Source organism: Salvelinus fontinalis, chromosome 29, assembly GCF_029448725.1.
Source record: "Salvelinus fontinalis isolate EN_2023a chromosome 29, ASM2944872v1, whole genome shotgun sequence".
Taxonomy (NCBI): Eukaryota; Metazoa; Chordata; class Actinopteri; order Salmoniformes; family Salmonidae; genus Salvelinus; species Salvelinus fontinalis.
Genome location: NC_074693.1, coordinates 18,820,152 through 18,835,839, shown reverse-complemented (window position 1 = coordinate 18,835,839; position 15,688 = coordinate 18,820,152). Strand labels below are relative to the sequence as shown.

Sequence of the window (15,688 nt, the reverse complement as noted above, 5' to 3'; positions counted from 1 at the left end):
CAAAACTCTACTGGCAGGCTGTAGAACTGAAGACAAAGCCCTACTGGCAGGCTGTAGAACTCTTAACTCACACTCAATAATTCAAACGAAAGAGTAATTCAATTTTACCTGCCCAACCTTCGTTCCCCCCCCCCCCTCCAAATCAACAATTCATTAAAGGCTGTATAAGTGTGCAACCAGAGTCCCTTGTTTTAAGACAACCTTGTCTGGTGGGTGGGGTGGGAAAGAGAGGGAAAACAGGTGGAGGGAGACATGAAAAAGAGTGAAAGAGGGTCAAGGATGCATTAGAAAAAAATGTGCTCCACTATGCTGATGTTGTGACGTTTGGGGAAGGGTTAGAATATTGAGACTGAGGGGCCTCCCGGGTGGCGCAGTGGTCTAGGGCACTGCATCGCAGTGCTAACTGCGCCACCAGAGTCTCTGGGTTCACGCCCAGGCTCTGTCGCAGCCGGCCGCAACCGGGAGGTCCGTGGGGCGACGCACAATTGGGCTAGCGTCGTCCGGGTTAGGGTGGGTTTGGCCGGTAGGGATATCCTTGTCTCATCGCGCTCCAGCGACTCCTGTGGCGGGCCGGGCGCAGTGCGCGCTAACCAAGGGGGCCAGGTGCACGGTGTTTCCTCCGACACATTGGTGCGGCTGGCTTCCGGGTTGGAGGCGCGCTGTGTTAAAGAAGCAGTGCGGCTAGGTTGGGTTGTGCTTCGGAGGACGCATGGCTTTCGACCTTCGTCTCTCCCGAGCCCGTACGGGAGTTGTAGCGATGAGACAAGATAGTAATTACTAGCGATTGGATACCACAAAAATTGGGGGGAAAAGGGGATAAAATTTATTTTAAAAAATAAAATAAAAAGAAAAAATAATAATATTGAGACTGGATTTTCAACATTATATTGTGGTAGGTGATTTATTTGTGGGCTGTGCTTCATGCCATGTGGTGAAACAGGAATACAACATGACACAAGCCATAGAGCTAGCCTACATCCTGAATGTAGCACTGACATCATCGTCTTCAAATGTCTCTCGGCAACCCAGACACAGAGTTAGAGTGCCAAGAAAAAGACAACATCAAATTCACAATGAAAAAAGTGATTACGTCATCATGAATGATTTATTATCAAACATTTTTATATGTACTTGTGTCTGTATATAGCTAAGCCCCCCCACCCCCAATTTAACAGTGGTAGTCTATGAGCCAGGGTATAGCAGCTGAATATAGCTAGGTCCCCCCACCCCGATAGAACAGTGGCAGTCTATGAGCCAGGATACAGCAGCTGGGGCCTAGGCTAAGTCATGCTGGGTTCCTGCACACACTGACTGCAGGACAAGAGACCGCTTTCCATAAACAGACAGATAACAACTTGTTCCACGCAAAAGCCCCACTTATGAGAAAGCAGACTCCTATAAATAAAAAACATTAAGTTCCCATTATCTTTTAGTTAAGGAGCAGAACCAAAATGTTCCAGGTTGAAGGCACGTGATGCATCATGTCATTGTGCATTTCTGACTCAGAAGGGTGGTGATGAACTAACTGGTCATGAGAGCAGGAGATGAGAGCACCGTGAGCATGGTAGAAATCAGAACTATCACTGCAGTGAAAGCTAGGCTGTTTAACAAGCCCAAAGAGCTGTGATCATATGGAAGGCAAAGGGAAGGGGTCACAGACTCACAGCCAGTGAAGCGGAGTAGGTTTCAGACACGAGTACAGACCCCGCTACAGGCCCCGCTACAGGCCCCGCTACAGACCCCGCTACAGGCCCCGCTACAGGCCCCGCTACAGACCCCGCTACAGGCCCCGCTACAGACCCCGCTACAGACCTCGCTATAGGACCCGCTACAGAATCCGCTACAGACCTCGCTACAGGCCCCGCTACAGACTCCGCTACAGGCCCCGCTACAGGCCCCGCTACAGGACCCGCTACAGACCTCGCTACAGGCCCCGCTACAGACCTCGCTACAGGCCCTGCTACAGACCTCACTATAGGACCCGCTACAGACCCCGCTACAGGCCCCGCTACAGACTCCGCTACAGTCCCCGCTACAGGACCCGCTACAGACCTCGCTACAGGCCCCGCTACAGACCTCGCTACAGGCCCCGCTACAGACCTCGCTATAGGACCCGCTACAGACCCCGCTACAGAACCCGGCATGTGAATGACAGCCCTGGATGTACCGGTTAGGCATGTGAATGACAGCCCTGGATGTACCGGTTAGGCATGTGAATGACAGCCCTGGATGTACCGGTTAGGCATGTGAATGACAGCCCTGGATGTACCGGTTAGGCATGTGAATGACAGCCCTGGATGTACCGGTTAGGCATGTGAATGACAGCCCTGGATGTACCGGTTAGGCATGTGAATGACAGCCCTGGATGTACCGGTTAGGCATGTGAATGACAGCCCTGGATGTACCGGTCAGGCATGTGAATGACAGCCCTGGATGTACCGGTTAGGCATGTGAATGACAGCCCTGGATGTACCGGTCAGACATGTGTAAACACAAGCCTGAATGATTATAACACAATGTTAAACATTTGGAGTCATTCCACAAAAAGACTGCCTTTTGCATCCCTTTGTTATTTTAAGTATAAATTGTGCAACAATATTTCATTTTAAAAGCCTGTTATATTAAATGAAGTGCCCTGTAATATAGACCACATGGATTATTCAATTAATCCGATTTTTTTATATGGATAACGACTTGCTAAAATTCAGCATATTGACATGTCCCCCCCCATGCACCTTCTGTGATTTCCAGGAAAATTGTAACCCAGTTAACCCCAACATTTTCAAAAGTTTTCACTATTTCACTTTCATCATTATAAAGCCCTAGTTATCTTGCTTTGACAAAGTCTTTCCTGAACATTATTATCTATTTCATGTGATTAGTGATTCATTTGCGTCTGTGCTATTACATGAAGTGAACTCTCGTTTTAATGTGGTGAAACTATTCCTTTTACTAAATGTTTTTTTAAAAGAAACATTGAACATCTAATAGTCAAATCATAGTGTAAAAGCAGATACTTTTTTTGGCCATTTTGTGATGGAAAACTGAGTGGGTTGAGCATAACACGTCAACCCTGTTACCCATAGATAGACAGGCTAGATAACACGTCAACCCTGTAACCCATAGATAGACAGGCTAGATAACACGTCAACCCTGTTACCCATAGATAGACAGGCTAGATAACACGTCAACCCTGTTACCCATAGATAGACAGGCTAGATAACACGTCAACCCTGTTACCCATAGATAGACAGGCTAGATAACACGTCAACCCTGTTACCCATAGATCAGGGGTGTCAAACTCATTCCACGGAGGGCCTAGTGTCTGCAGGTTTTTGGTTTTTCCTTTCAATAAAGCCCTAGACAACCAGGTGTGGGGAGTTCCTAACTAATTAGTGATGTTAATTCATCAATCAAGTACAAGGGAGGAGCGAAAACCCGCAGACACTCGGCCCTCCGTGGAATGAGTTTGACACCTGTGCCATAGATAGACAGGCTAGAAAACACGTCAACCCTGTTACCCATAGATAGACAGGCTAGATAACACGTCAACCCTGTTACCCATAGATAGACAGGCTAGATAACACGTCAACCCTGTTACCCATAGATAGACAGGCTAGATAACACGTCAACCCTGTTACCCATAGATAGACAGGCTAGATAACACGTCAACCCTGTTACCCATAGATAGACAGGCTAGAAATGTTTTAAAAATGAACTCAATTGCCACTCCTTGTTGAACACAACAAGACTCCATTCCTCCTGTAACAAGGGGATTTATAGCTGATTTAAGATGAAATTGTCAACCCTTTTACGGTCAACCCTGTCACGTTTTTTTATGAAGTTGAACATGTGCTCTTTATGACAGAACGTGGATGAACTGCTTCAGCATGCATAGCGTACACACAGTACACATCTTCTGCCTAATAACATGTCATTCTAGAGAGGAAAGGAGTGTGAAAGAGAAAAACAAAATCCAAGTGAGAAAAAAAATGTCAGCGCTGGGGCAGGAGGAGGAAGAGGAAGAATGACCTCCCCCTCGACGGTCCAGGAACGGGACAACAAGTGAAGTCAGAGTGAGGAGGAAAAGACAGCATTGTCTTTATCCAGCAGCATCTCCATGGAACTCCTCTCTTATTGGCGGCTGAATAGCTTATGAATAATAAAACAGGGCTAAACAGCCACACTGCTCAGTAGAGGTGCAGAAGTTCTGTAGTCAGATTCCATCTCTCACCAGGCAAGGTAGGCAAGACATTACAGGCTGGGTTATTGTTGGGCAAACTCTGTTCGTCTGGTTGTCAAAACCTAACACAGGGAGGAGCTTTCTCTCCAAAGTGCCTAGAACAAACAAGGGACATTTCAGTAGCCATGCAGTTAGCTAGTTATTTCCCAGAACGCATAGCACTTCTGCTTTTGAATAGTTTCATCAAAAGTCCCTTGATAATAATCCATTAATTCGCAACAAATCAGGAAAAATGCCCTCAAGGAAAATTCTGAAGACAAGTAAGGTTTATAGGCCTATCTGGTAATTTAATACAGAAACAGAAACTGAACAAGCTCTGACACCAAGGAATGTGAAATGGAATAGCTAATGAACCACCACCTATCCTTGGATGGAGAGGAAGAAGACCTGGAGAAGGAGGAGGGGATATGTGTATGCATTGGAGGGAGGGGGGTGTAGAAAAGCCCTGGGAGGATGTCTGGCCACCTGCCAGAGAGACAAAGCTAATGAAGTGCCAGGGAATAAGCCACTCTACAGTACTGTCACTGTCAAACCACACAACTACAGCAGCATACACTGATGCAGGCCCACCTTCCGCACCTCGGCAACATTGCACATGAAAGAAGCAACAATGCAGTTTCATACACTTGGCCTTTACACATTCATTATAACATAGGCTACATGCAATGCACTTCAGCACTACTCATTTGACTACTATACAACATATGTGCCCATCCCCCAACAAGAGTGCATGAATAGACATGTGACAGGGAATTCATACAGGATTAATACATGGTTATCTTAAGATGAATGCACTAACTGTAAGTCACTCTGGATAAGAGTGTCTGCTAAAAGACTAAAATGTAAAAATACTGTCAGATACTTGACAGCAAGTTAGCCCCAACTGCTTATTCATGTTCCTAATTCTGGTGTAATGTTACACTGGCATCCCGATGATAAAGCTAGCTGCTGCAGTGACTGCAGGATTCATATGGGTTCATTCGAACAGTCACATCTAATTGTTTTGTAAACTGAGATAACTTTGTCATTGAAATATTGTTTGAGAGCTTTGGTCTTAGCTGCCTCTCACATACTCTAAAATGGAGAACATATTTCACTCCATCTTTTCCTGCTTTGGGGCAGAGTTGAATGGGATATCAAAACAAAGCAAATTGTATTTGTCACATGCCTTATAAACAACATGTGTAAACTAACAGTGAAATGCTAATTTACGGGCCCTTCCCAAATTGCAGAGAGGAAAAAATTAAGAAATAATAGAAAAGGTAAAACATGTAATAATAAAAGTAATAATAAATACACAATGAGTAACGATAACTTGGTTATATACACGGGGTACCAGCGCCAAGTCAATGTGCAGGGGTACGAGGTAATTAAGGTAGATATGTACATATAGGTAGGGATATAGTAACAAGGCAACAAGATAGATAACAAACAGTAGTAACAGCAGCATATGTGATGAGTCAAAAAGAGTTAGAGCAAAAAGAGTCAATGCAGATAGTCTGGGTAGCTATTGGTCAACTATTTTTACAAACTATTTAGCAGTCTTATGGGGGTAGAAGCTGTTCAGGGTCCTGTTGGTTACCAGATTTGGTGCACCGGTACTGCTTGCATGGTGGTGGCAGAAAGAACAGTCGATAACTACCCATAAGGCAGAAGTCTTATGCGCTTATGTGCCTATGCCACATTATTACATGAAATTTGATTTGATAAAATTCGATTGGGTAAACATTACATCCTGCTGCCTCTGCTTGTTGCTTAATTATTGGCATGGGTTAGGATGTTTTATTCCATTTGAGAAGGCCCTGTTTATAGCAAGAAAAGGGACCCTGTTTATACTACGAGTGCAAGGCCGAGGGTGGGGGCATTGGGAAATGGTCATCTCTATCCTGATCCTTGAGACCTCCCTATCCTAACCTTTAACCTTCACATTAACCATTTTAATGATGATGGTGTGTATACAGACTGGGGGAGGTTATGATGTTGACACTTTATAAGGGCATTTGATCATTATGAAATTATGATAGTGTAAACTACAGAATGGGCACCTTACGGTATAAACTCAGATTTAGATGAAAATATTGAGTGTCGTGTGAAATTATCATGTTCTATGATAAAGGGGGTTTTATCAAATCAAATAAGTTTGAGTCGCCCAGTCCACATTGGCCAATGCGAGTGCATAGAGTTCAGCCACAGAACGAATGCAACAGGAGGACTCGTGAAGAGCTGCAGGCCAGTTGACCAATCCAGGATGAGTTAGCCCACATAAATAGAGACGTCACGATAGATAATATATCTCTCCGCCTCCATCTCAGCGCCCGAGAGCTCTCCCAACACAAAAGCAAAATGTCCGCCATGTTCAGAGGCAGCGCTGCACCGGTCTGCGGGTATTTTTTACAAAAATGTGCCGTTTTCGCCACCGGGAGGCCACCCAACCCGCAGCTACAAACCAGAGGGACAGTAAAGTCTCACTGTCAGCAAAATATCCGCGCCTTAATCACATATAAAACAATTGCACAGTATTTATTTACCTTAACTCCGTATGGCGGATCATCGAATGTAACTAGCATGTACCTGTCGCCTCTACTAGCCGGGTCTCGGGCACGCAGCTGTTAAAGAAAACGAAACAATACATGTTAATTTCGACTGAATATGTCAAAGGGACCCTCAACACTATCAAGGCAAATAGTAAGCTGAAAAAAATTGGGGTAAAATTATTCTTTACCTTCATAAAGATCTCAACCGCGCCTTTAGCAATGTCCAGATACGTCGTACCCAAATAAGTGCGCTGATTCATAGAAGCGGACGTGTCTATCAGGAAAAGTAAAATAGGCATCTTAAATGTATAGATATATAGCTATATGCTTTCTAAAATAACTATTATCGTCATATGACCTATCTTGCGGCCGGGGCATGCATATATGTGTGTATATTTTTTTGTAATAATCAGACCCCCCCAAAAGAGGGTCGTACAGCCACCCCTTGCCGCTGCCTGACTCTATCTGTCTTTCCTAAGCACTGCTGGGTTAGCGCTGTTAGAGAAGTTATCTTCCGAACAGAGTGAAACGCCTTCCTTTCACCGCTGCGATCGTATTGGTTGAGCCTGACCACAGTGGCCACTCCCTGTCGTGCATAAATATGTAATAATAAGGTCGAGATGATTTCTCGCTTCTGTTCTGCTAAACAGAGGATCATTCAGAGAGGGGATCCATGTACTTTTGCAAGAAGATACATTAATACAAATATTGATGATATGGCCATTCTATTCTGCATAGTATAACGTTGTAATGACTTTACATACATACAACATATACTCAAAAAGCAATATGACCTCATAATTTGCGAGTATGAATTAGTGGTATGGGGTAGTTGAACATAAAGGACGACGACCCCCCATCCCTCGTTCCCGTTTTACTGTCTTGGTGGGGGAGGGTGCGAGAGAGTCGCATCACCGTACGATTTTGATAATAATCGTACCTTCCCTCCCCTACCCCTCCGTGTTAATCTCTTTGCAAGCAGCACCTCGAAACGCCATATTGCAAAATGCGAAATCTCCAGTGCGAATGCGTGCTTGCACGAAGGTGAATGTTCTGCTGCTGCCTCATCATGGCTCCTTATCTTATGTTTCTGCTACTTGGGAATCGTTGTGTAATTTCTGTAGAAGACGTTTTAAAGACAGTAGGAGCACACTGTTTACCAAAACCTTTTAGTTTTTTGGGTCAGGGACATATGCAGCGACCGCCCCTCTGCCTGGTTGGGTCGTCACTAGTTAACACAGCCACAAAGTCCTAATTATGGCTAAACCCCGCCCATTTCTACCATTTATCTTCTTACAATTGATTTATCTAACCTTACCACACTGCTAATAAGCTTATTTTGTCGTTGCCAATTTTGACTTTGTGGCTGTCTTAACTAGAGACTCGTGTACTTGGCTGAATATGACGGAGAGGGAGGGGTTGTCGACTTGCTGTCCTTAACCTAAACGTAGCAGGCAGTAAAAGAAACTGCTGTGATAGCTGCCAGTACATTTACATGCAGATTTACGGTAGATCCTTTTATCGGTTACAGGAAGTGAGCAATCTTGCATAATAATCACTGATGACACAACACACAAACATCACTTTATGGGCTACAGAGTTTATGAACAGTGTATGCATTTTGCAAGTCTGATGTTTCAATAAGTCTCAATTAATAAAAATGTTGACATTTGTTGACTCTCTATATTGTTGAACACAAATGTTGAATGTTTTCAACCCTGGCCTATAAAACGTTTACATATCAATGCAGGCACATTGACAGGTGCATGGACCTGTCACCTGTTCAGAATCATTTGTGCACTACACAAGTGGTCTAGAGTGTAATAACCAATATATATATATAAAGGTTGTTATTAAAGCAAATAATATGTGACTTTAAGATACCATTGTTAGTAGTATTAGTATTATAATTGCACCAGTACTGAGTAAGCTTTCAGACTCTGTCAAGAGTTAACTGAATCTAGGCCTGCTCTGAGGCTCTAAGTAGACCATGTGGTCCAGCCACATGACAGCATGCAACAAAATAATGCAATGAACTAACTCAATCAAGAAAGATAGTGCTTGACAAGGAATCAAGTCTTGCCCAGTTGACACATTTTATTTAATGTGGCTTTAACAGCAGGTAAATACAGTGTGTCCATACTCCATATTATAATGTCATGGTAGGAACACTGATGACGTAATTCATCTACTCTGGCGGAATTCCTTCTCCCTCCGATATCCCAGAATTCACAGCGTGACCTGCAGTATTGACAAAGAAAAGAACGACAGAAAACAGGGTGGGCTCTGCAAAACAATACCCCACAAATTGACGACAATAAGGTAAAACACTACTATTTGCAACAGTTCCTATGAATTATTCAGATACAGATGACATTTTTGGAATGACATTGCTTGTGTCAGCTAGCCTGTCACCAAAATAACTACGGTTGCCAGTGTGGTTCGCTTGCTAGCTAACGTTAATACGTCTTTGTTTTGATGGCTAACGACGTTATTTGGCAGATCATGGTGTACGTAACATTAGCTATATAAACATCTGGTGTACAGTCAAGTTGGAAAGCGTTCACCCCCCCCCCCCAATCACTCAACTAGCTACCTAACTACTTTGTTATGTTGATAGCTAACTAGCTTGTTATTGTTATGAAATCCGTGTAGCTAGTTAGCAAGCCAAACATAATTTGGCATTAATCAGCAACACGTCACTAGCATGGATTGACTAGAGTGCAATATATTTAGTCTCGGCTATTTAGCTAGATCGTATAATGTCGTATGTAACGTTACCTTTGGATTTGTAAAGCAACTAGTGAACTAGCTAAGATTACTGTTTAAAATGTTGCTATTCAGCTAACATATTTTGGAACAAAAAGTGCCTAACTACAGTAAAGTTTTCAGTGTTAATAATTTAATTAATCACTTCGTCGTTATATTGTCCTCTGGCGCGTTATTCAAAGTTCACAAAACTATTGCGAAATAATTTCACACAGGATTGTGTTTCGTCCAGTTCTGAAATTCTCCAAATAAACAAAACATGTTCACGTGATTAGCCATTTTGAGGCAGACTTTAACTAGCTATGTTATTGAAAGAGAGAATCCATATGGACCTACTGCAGATTTTAAGCTACTGTATCACATTTACATTACATTTACATTTAAGTCATTTAGCAGACGCTCTTATCCAGAGCGACTTACAAATTGGAACGTTCATACATATTCATCCTGGTCCCCCCGTGGGAATTGAACCCTGGTTGAACCCTGGTCCCCCCGTGGGAATTGAACCCACAACCCTGGCGTTGCAAGCGCCATGCTCTACCAACTGAGCCACACGGGACCGTGTGCCACATCACCCCCAACACCCACCCCCATCAATAGGCTATTATTAAGATACTATTTACATACAGTCTGACTAATATTTACAGATTCTTGCCATTTCAAATCAAATGAAAATACTTTTGTGACCACACCACAAATGCTTTAATCTTGATGTTTTCCCATTGTATTGTACACAGGTCCTGGCATTGGTACAATGGAATAACCTCCAACTCTAAATTAATACAGTCTCCCTTATCATATTACATGAAAAGTTAATGAAGGGATGAAATATGGATTATAAATATTTACCATAATCATATACAGTACCAGTCAAAAGTTTGCACACACCTACTTATTCCAGGGTTTTTCTTTATTTTTACTATTTTCTAAATTGTTGAATAATAGTGAAGAAATCACAACTATGAAATAACACATGTGGAATCATGTAGTAACCAAAAAAGTGTTAAACAAATAAAAAAATATTTTATATTTGAGGTTCATCAAAGTAGCCACCCTTTGCCTTGATGACAGCTTTGCACACTCTTGGCATTCCTTCAACCAGCTTCATGAGGTAGTCACCTGGAATGTATTTCAATTAACAGGTGTGCCTTGTTAAAAGTTAATTTATGGAATTTCTTTCCTTCTTAATACATTTGAGTCAATCAGTTGTGTTGTGATAAGGGTATTTTTTTATTTTAAAAAATTATTTCACCTTTATTTAACCAAGTAGGCCAGTTGAGAACAAGTTCTCATTTACAACTGCAACCTGGCCAAGATAAAGCAAAGCAGTGTGACACAAACAACACAGAGTTACACATGGGATAAACAAAAGTACAGTCAATAACACAATAGAAATGTCTATATACAGTGTGTGCAAATGTAGTAAGATTAGGGAGGTAAGGCAATAAATAGGCCATAGTGGCAAAATAATAGGGGTGGTAGGGGTGGTATACAGAAGATAGCCCTATTTGGTAAAATACTAAGTCCATATTATGGCAAGAACATCTCAAATAAGCAAAGAGAAACAACAGTCCATCATTACTTTAAGACATGAAGGTCAGTCAATGCGGAATATTTCAAGAACTTTGAAAGTTTCAAGTGCAGTCGCAAAAACCATCAAGCGCTATGATGAAACTGGCTCTCATGAGGTCCGCCACAGGAAAGGAAGACTCAGAATTACCTCTGCTGCAGAGGATAAGTTCATTAGAGTTAACTGCACCTCAGATTGCAGCCCAAATAAATACTTCACAGTGTTCAAGTAACAGGCACATCTCAACATCAACTATTCAGAGGAGACTGAGTGAATCAGGCCTTTATGGTCGAATGCTGCAAAGAAACCACTACTAAAGGACACCAATAAGAAGAAGAGACTTGCTTGGGCCAAGAAACATGAGCAATGGACATTATACCGGTGGAAATCTGTCCTTTGCTGGTGACACTGTCTGATTTATTTAGAATTCAAGGCACACTTAACCAGGATGGCTACCACAGCATTCTGCAGCTATATGCCATCGCATCTGGTTTGCGCTTAGTGGAACTATCATTTTGTTTTTCAACAGGACAATGACCCAACACACCTCCAGGCTGTGTAAGGGCTATTTGACCAAGAAGGAGAGTGATGGAGTGGTGCATCAGATGACCTGGCCTCCACAATCACCCGACCTCAACCCAGTTGAGATGGTTTGGGATGAGTTGGACCGCAGAGCGAAGGAAAAGCAGCCAACAAGTGCTCAGCATATGTGGGAACTCCTTCAAGACTGTTGGAAAAGCATTCCACATGAAGCTAGTTGATAGAATGCCAAGAGTGTGCAAAGCTGTCAAGGCAAAGGGTGGCTACTTTGAAGAGTCTCAAATATAAAATATATTTTTATTGTTTTTTTGGGGGTTACTACATGATTTCATATTTGTTATTTCATAGTTTTGACGTCTTCACTATTTTTCTACAATGTAGAAAATAGTAAAAAATAAAGAAAAACCCTAGAATGAGTAGGTGTGTCCAAACTTTTGACTGCTACTTTATAACTATACACAATTAGTCATTAATCTGTGGTGTACTTGGTTGGAATGAAGTCTCACCACTGAGACTGTTGTTGTTTACCAGGGTGCAGCACTACGTTATGCTGCTAAGGAGCTGAGGGTGAGTGGGAAGGGCCATCTGCACGTGAGGGGAGGTTACAAACCTGCAGAGCTTCCAGGGAGAGGGCCCTGCCAGACACATCTGCAGAGCTTCCAGAGAGAGGGCCCTGCCAGACACATCTGCAGAGCTTCCAGAGAGAGGGCCCTGCCAGACACATCTGCAGAGCTTCCAGAGAGAGGGCCCTGCCAGACACACCTGCAGAGCTTCCAGAGAGAGGGCCCTGCCAGACACATAGGACGAGAGAAAGGGACTGGGGAGTGAGCTCAGCTGGAGCCAATGCAGCAGCAGAGTGGACAGCCTGAGCTAGTGGAAGGAAGCCTTCCCGTGTTCGTGTTCCCCACAGAGCTTGTCTTCTACGCGGACGAGCAGACCTCCCACAAGCAGGTTCTCACCCTCTACAACCCCTATGAGTTCGCCCTCAAGTTCAAAGGTAAATCGAACATTGGGTTTCAAGATAACAAGGTATTGATATAAGAACCATTTTAGCCATCAATTAAGGATTCAAGAGAACCACATTGATACTGTAGAGTATACACTACTCATTCACAGTTTATTTTCTCTTTCAGTGCTATGCACAGCGCCCAACAAGTATACCGTGGTGGATGCCACCGGAGCCGTCAAACCACAGTGCTGTGTTGACATGTGAGTAATAAGCTTACTATTACATGTCATAACTAGGACCATCAGTTACCCTCCTTTAAGGCATATTAATGAAGGACATGATGTGCCCCTGCAAGCCTGAGTGCAACTTATGAAATAGCAAGCAATAATAGAGAATTATTTAATTGGAAGCAAGCTTCTGCTTAGAAAATGCAGTCATTCCAGTCAAATATTCTTATCGTTCCTTTGTATTTTCCTCTGTGTGTCTGTCTGTTCTCAGAGTGATTCGACATAAAGATGTGCGGGCATGTCACTATGGGGTGTCTGATAAGTTCCGGCTGCAGGTGTCTGAGCAGAGCCAGAGGAAGGCCCTGGGCCGGAAGGAAGTGACGGCCACTCTGAGGCCCTCGGCTGCCCAGGAGCCCCCCAGCCCCCGGCCCCAGGAGGAAGAGCGACAGATGAGGGAACAGCTAGCAGACAGCGTCTTCTTTGAGCAGACCACCTTCCAGACAGGTAGGAGTATGACTCGCTGCTGAAAAGGGATATCTCGCCCAAACTTAGCTATCAATACCTATTTAGTGTGTTATGTACCCTGAGACCAAAAATATATTAGCCAACATTATGCAGGCTACATTTGTTGTTTAGGTGAACTAACTGAAATGGAGGCACTGCATGTCATTATATTGTCCTGACACTTGGTGGTGCCAGACACCAATACAAGACAGGAGTGATCAAGTGAGAGCAGTGGATTGTTATTGTGTGTGGGTGTGTGTGTTGTACAGAGAGCCGCTCTCAGTCTGGGGGCCCAAGCCTGCTGACGGTGCTGTTGGGGTTGGTGTGTATGGCTGCCCTCATGCTGCCCACACTGGGGGAGCAAGAATCCACCGTGCCTGTCTACCTCCACTTAAGTGTTACCAAGAAACTTGTAGCTGCTTACGTTCTAGGTGAGCAAACCCTTGATAAACAATTGCATGCTCGCTATGTTTCATTCTATCACCAATTTCAATGGATATGAATTGATAATACTTCATGGGAGTCACTCAGCACACACACGTTGTCTTCTACGTCCCAAATGGCACCCTATACCCTATATAGTGCACTACTTTTGACCAGAGGCCTATAAGCCCTGGTCACTAAACTAGACTATGGGGTTTGCTTTGATTACTCTTGTTCTATCCATTCTGTCTGCACGATACTGCTGGAGCATAATCCTGCTGAGAATTGATTGTTTATCTATGTTACAGGTCTTCTTACAATGGTTATCCTGCGTACATGAAGTGCTATGGGGGCTGGAAAGAGAGAACGAGGAGAAGAGGATACAAAAGAGAAGAGAACATTCACTCACCCAAGGCAACTACATGCTTGAAAGGGTAGTGTTGAGGGGGAGGGGGTATCCGGTCAATTCCCCCTTCCTCTGTCCCAAAAACATACATTTAATTGTTTTGAAATAAAAACATAATACTGACTGATGCAGCGGGCACAGAAATAACATTGTGGATGGAGGGCATTGTGTGGGTCTGCAGCCGTGGGAGGAAGCGTTTGTATAAAAACATGGGGGTCATTAAATTGTGTTTGACTTCATATCCTGTGTCGAGTTCCATGGCCATTAAGTAACAGACAATGGTAAAGTTGTTAAGTTGGCGATTTGCTGTTACACATTAGGGCAATTTGAAGTTGTGATTTCATGTACATAAAGGTGCAATATGTAGAAATCGCTCTGCCATTTCCTGGTTGCTGAAATTCAAATCGTTTGCCTAATTTGTTTGTGACAAAACAAGCCATGTTTAGTGTAGAGAATCATTGTTCCATTGAAACAGCTGTGAAATATATTTTCAGCTGTTTGAAGCTGGTGTATAAAACTTAAATTAAGACAAACTTACCGGGAAGCATAGAAATAGTGCACATAGAACAGATCTACCGCTTCAGACTTTCAGTGAGTGAACGCTATAACTCACATTTCAATGTGAATTTGGTTAGGTCACCTAAAAAGTTACATATTGCAGCTTTGTCATTAAAAAGCTTTTATGGTCTTCACCTGTAACCACATCTTAATATTGTCTGCTTAGAATAAAACAATGTACTCTTTTGTAGATAGTATTGACTGAATCTGACTAAATGCAGTTACATGCACGTGTGGATACTTATCTGAACGGAAGTGTTACTTTTCCAGACGCAATATAGAAAACAAAAAGATTTCAAATGTGACCAAAGGAAATGTCCTCTTCCGATGAAAGACATGTTTACTTGCTGTACAATGTCAATGTTGTTCCATCAAATGCCTAATAAAAAATCTTGAATCAGCACAAGATAGTAAGGCGATCTCTTTATACAAGTCTGATCAGTTCACCTACTCAGCACTTGTGAGCCAGTGATGAGGGGTCCACAAGTGACTGGAAGCTTGGGACATGGCTACAAGGCCAAACACATTATGAAGAAATGGGCAGCAACAACTCCCTCCTGCATAGACTTCCACCGTACGTCATTAACTCAAATATGTTTTTTTTTTGCACCTTACTCTGAAATTTGATGAATCGGTGCTGCTAGAGCATCAACTTGATTCAGCCGCGGGCCAATTTTTTTCTTGAACAAATTGCAGATTGACCTCAAGAACCCCAAACAGATGTTTGACTAAAACAATCATTTCAAACCTTGCTTACACATTTATCTGATTTTTTTTGCTCAACTTAAACCAAAAAGCCTTTTTACTGAATGTTTTTCTTTGATTGCGTTGCTTTGTGTACACAGGGCTCATCTGCAAAATAGACTTTGGTCTCAGCAGGACTCCAGTAAATAGGTTAAATTGAAAAAAAACTCCATTGTTCTGAAAAAAAAAAAATGGTTAATTCAAAGCATTATGAAGAGGCC

General features: G+C 42.9%; 2 protein-coding genes across 4 annotated transcripts in view; one reads left to right on the top strand and one right to left on the bottom strand.

The window, feature by feature from the left end:
- The window catches only part of ints6l (integrator complex subunit 6 like), a 28,062-nt gene extending 20,757 nt beyond the window's left edge, over nucleotides 1–7,305 (bottom strand). Inside the window, exons 1-2 of one of the 2 annotated variants that reach the window (XM_055888490.1) lie at nucleotides 6,966–7,305; nucleotides 6,772–6,849 (exon numbers count right to left, since the gene is read on the bottom strand). In XM_055888490.1, the coding sequence (XP_055744465.1) occupies nucleotides 6,772–6,849; nucleotides 6,966–7,076 (189 nt within the window). In that variant the 5' untranslated portion in view covers nucleotides 7,077–7,305. The remainder of the gene's footprint in view (nucleotides 1–6,771; nucleotides 6,850–6,965) is intronic. The other variant, XM_055888492.1, reaches the window with a different exon arrangement.
- Nucleotides 7,306–8,990: 1,685 nt separating this feature from the next.
- Nucleotides 8,991–15,129, top strand: mospd1 (motile sperm domain containing 1). Of its 2 annotated transcripts, none has more exons than XM_055888488.1 (6): nucleotides 8,991–9,099; nucleotides 12,188–12,653; nucleotides 12,790–12,865; nucleotides 13,104–13,336; nucleotides 13,606–13,767; nucleotides 14,068–15,129. In XM_055888488.1, exons 2-6 carry the CDS (start codon nucleotides 12,500–12,502, stop codon nucleotides 14,097–14,099), a joined length of 657 nt encoding a protein of 218 aa, XP_055744463.1. In that variant the 5' UTR covers nucleotides 8,991–9,099; nucleotides 12,188–12,499; the 3' UTR covers nucleotides 14,100–15,129. The 2 variants fall into 2 exon arrangements, with proteins under 2 accessions (XP_055744463.1, XP_055744464.1); XM_055888489.1 differs by having other exon boundaries at nucleotides 9,000–9,099; nucleotides 12,157–12,653.
- Nucleotides 15,130–15,688: the final 559 nt, after the last annotated feature.

Coding starts and splice junctions, on each gene's coding strand:
- mospd1 (XM_055888488.1), top strand. CDS start 12,500: ATGCAGCAGCAGAGTGGACAGCCTGAGCTAGTGGAAGGAAGCCTTCCC. Junction 12,866..13,103: donor CCACAGTGCTGTGTTGACAT/GTGAGTAATAAG, acceptor GTCTGTTCTCAG/AGTGATTCGACATAAAGATG. Junction 13,768..14,067: donor TGTAGCTGCTTACGTTCTAG/GTGAGCAAACCC, acceptor TCTATGTTACAG/GTCTTCTTACAATGGTTATC.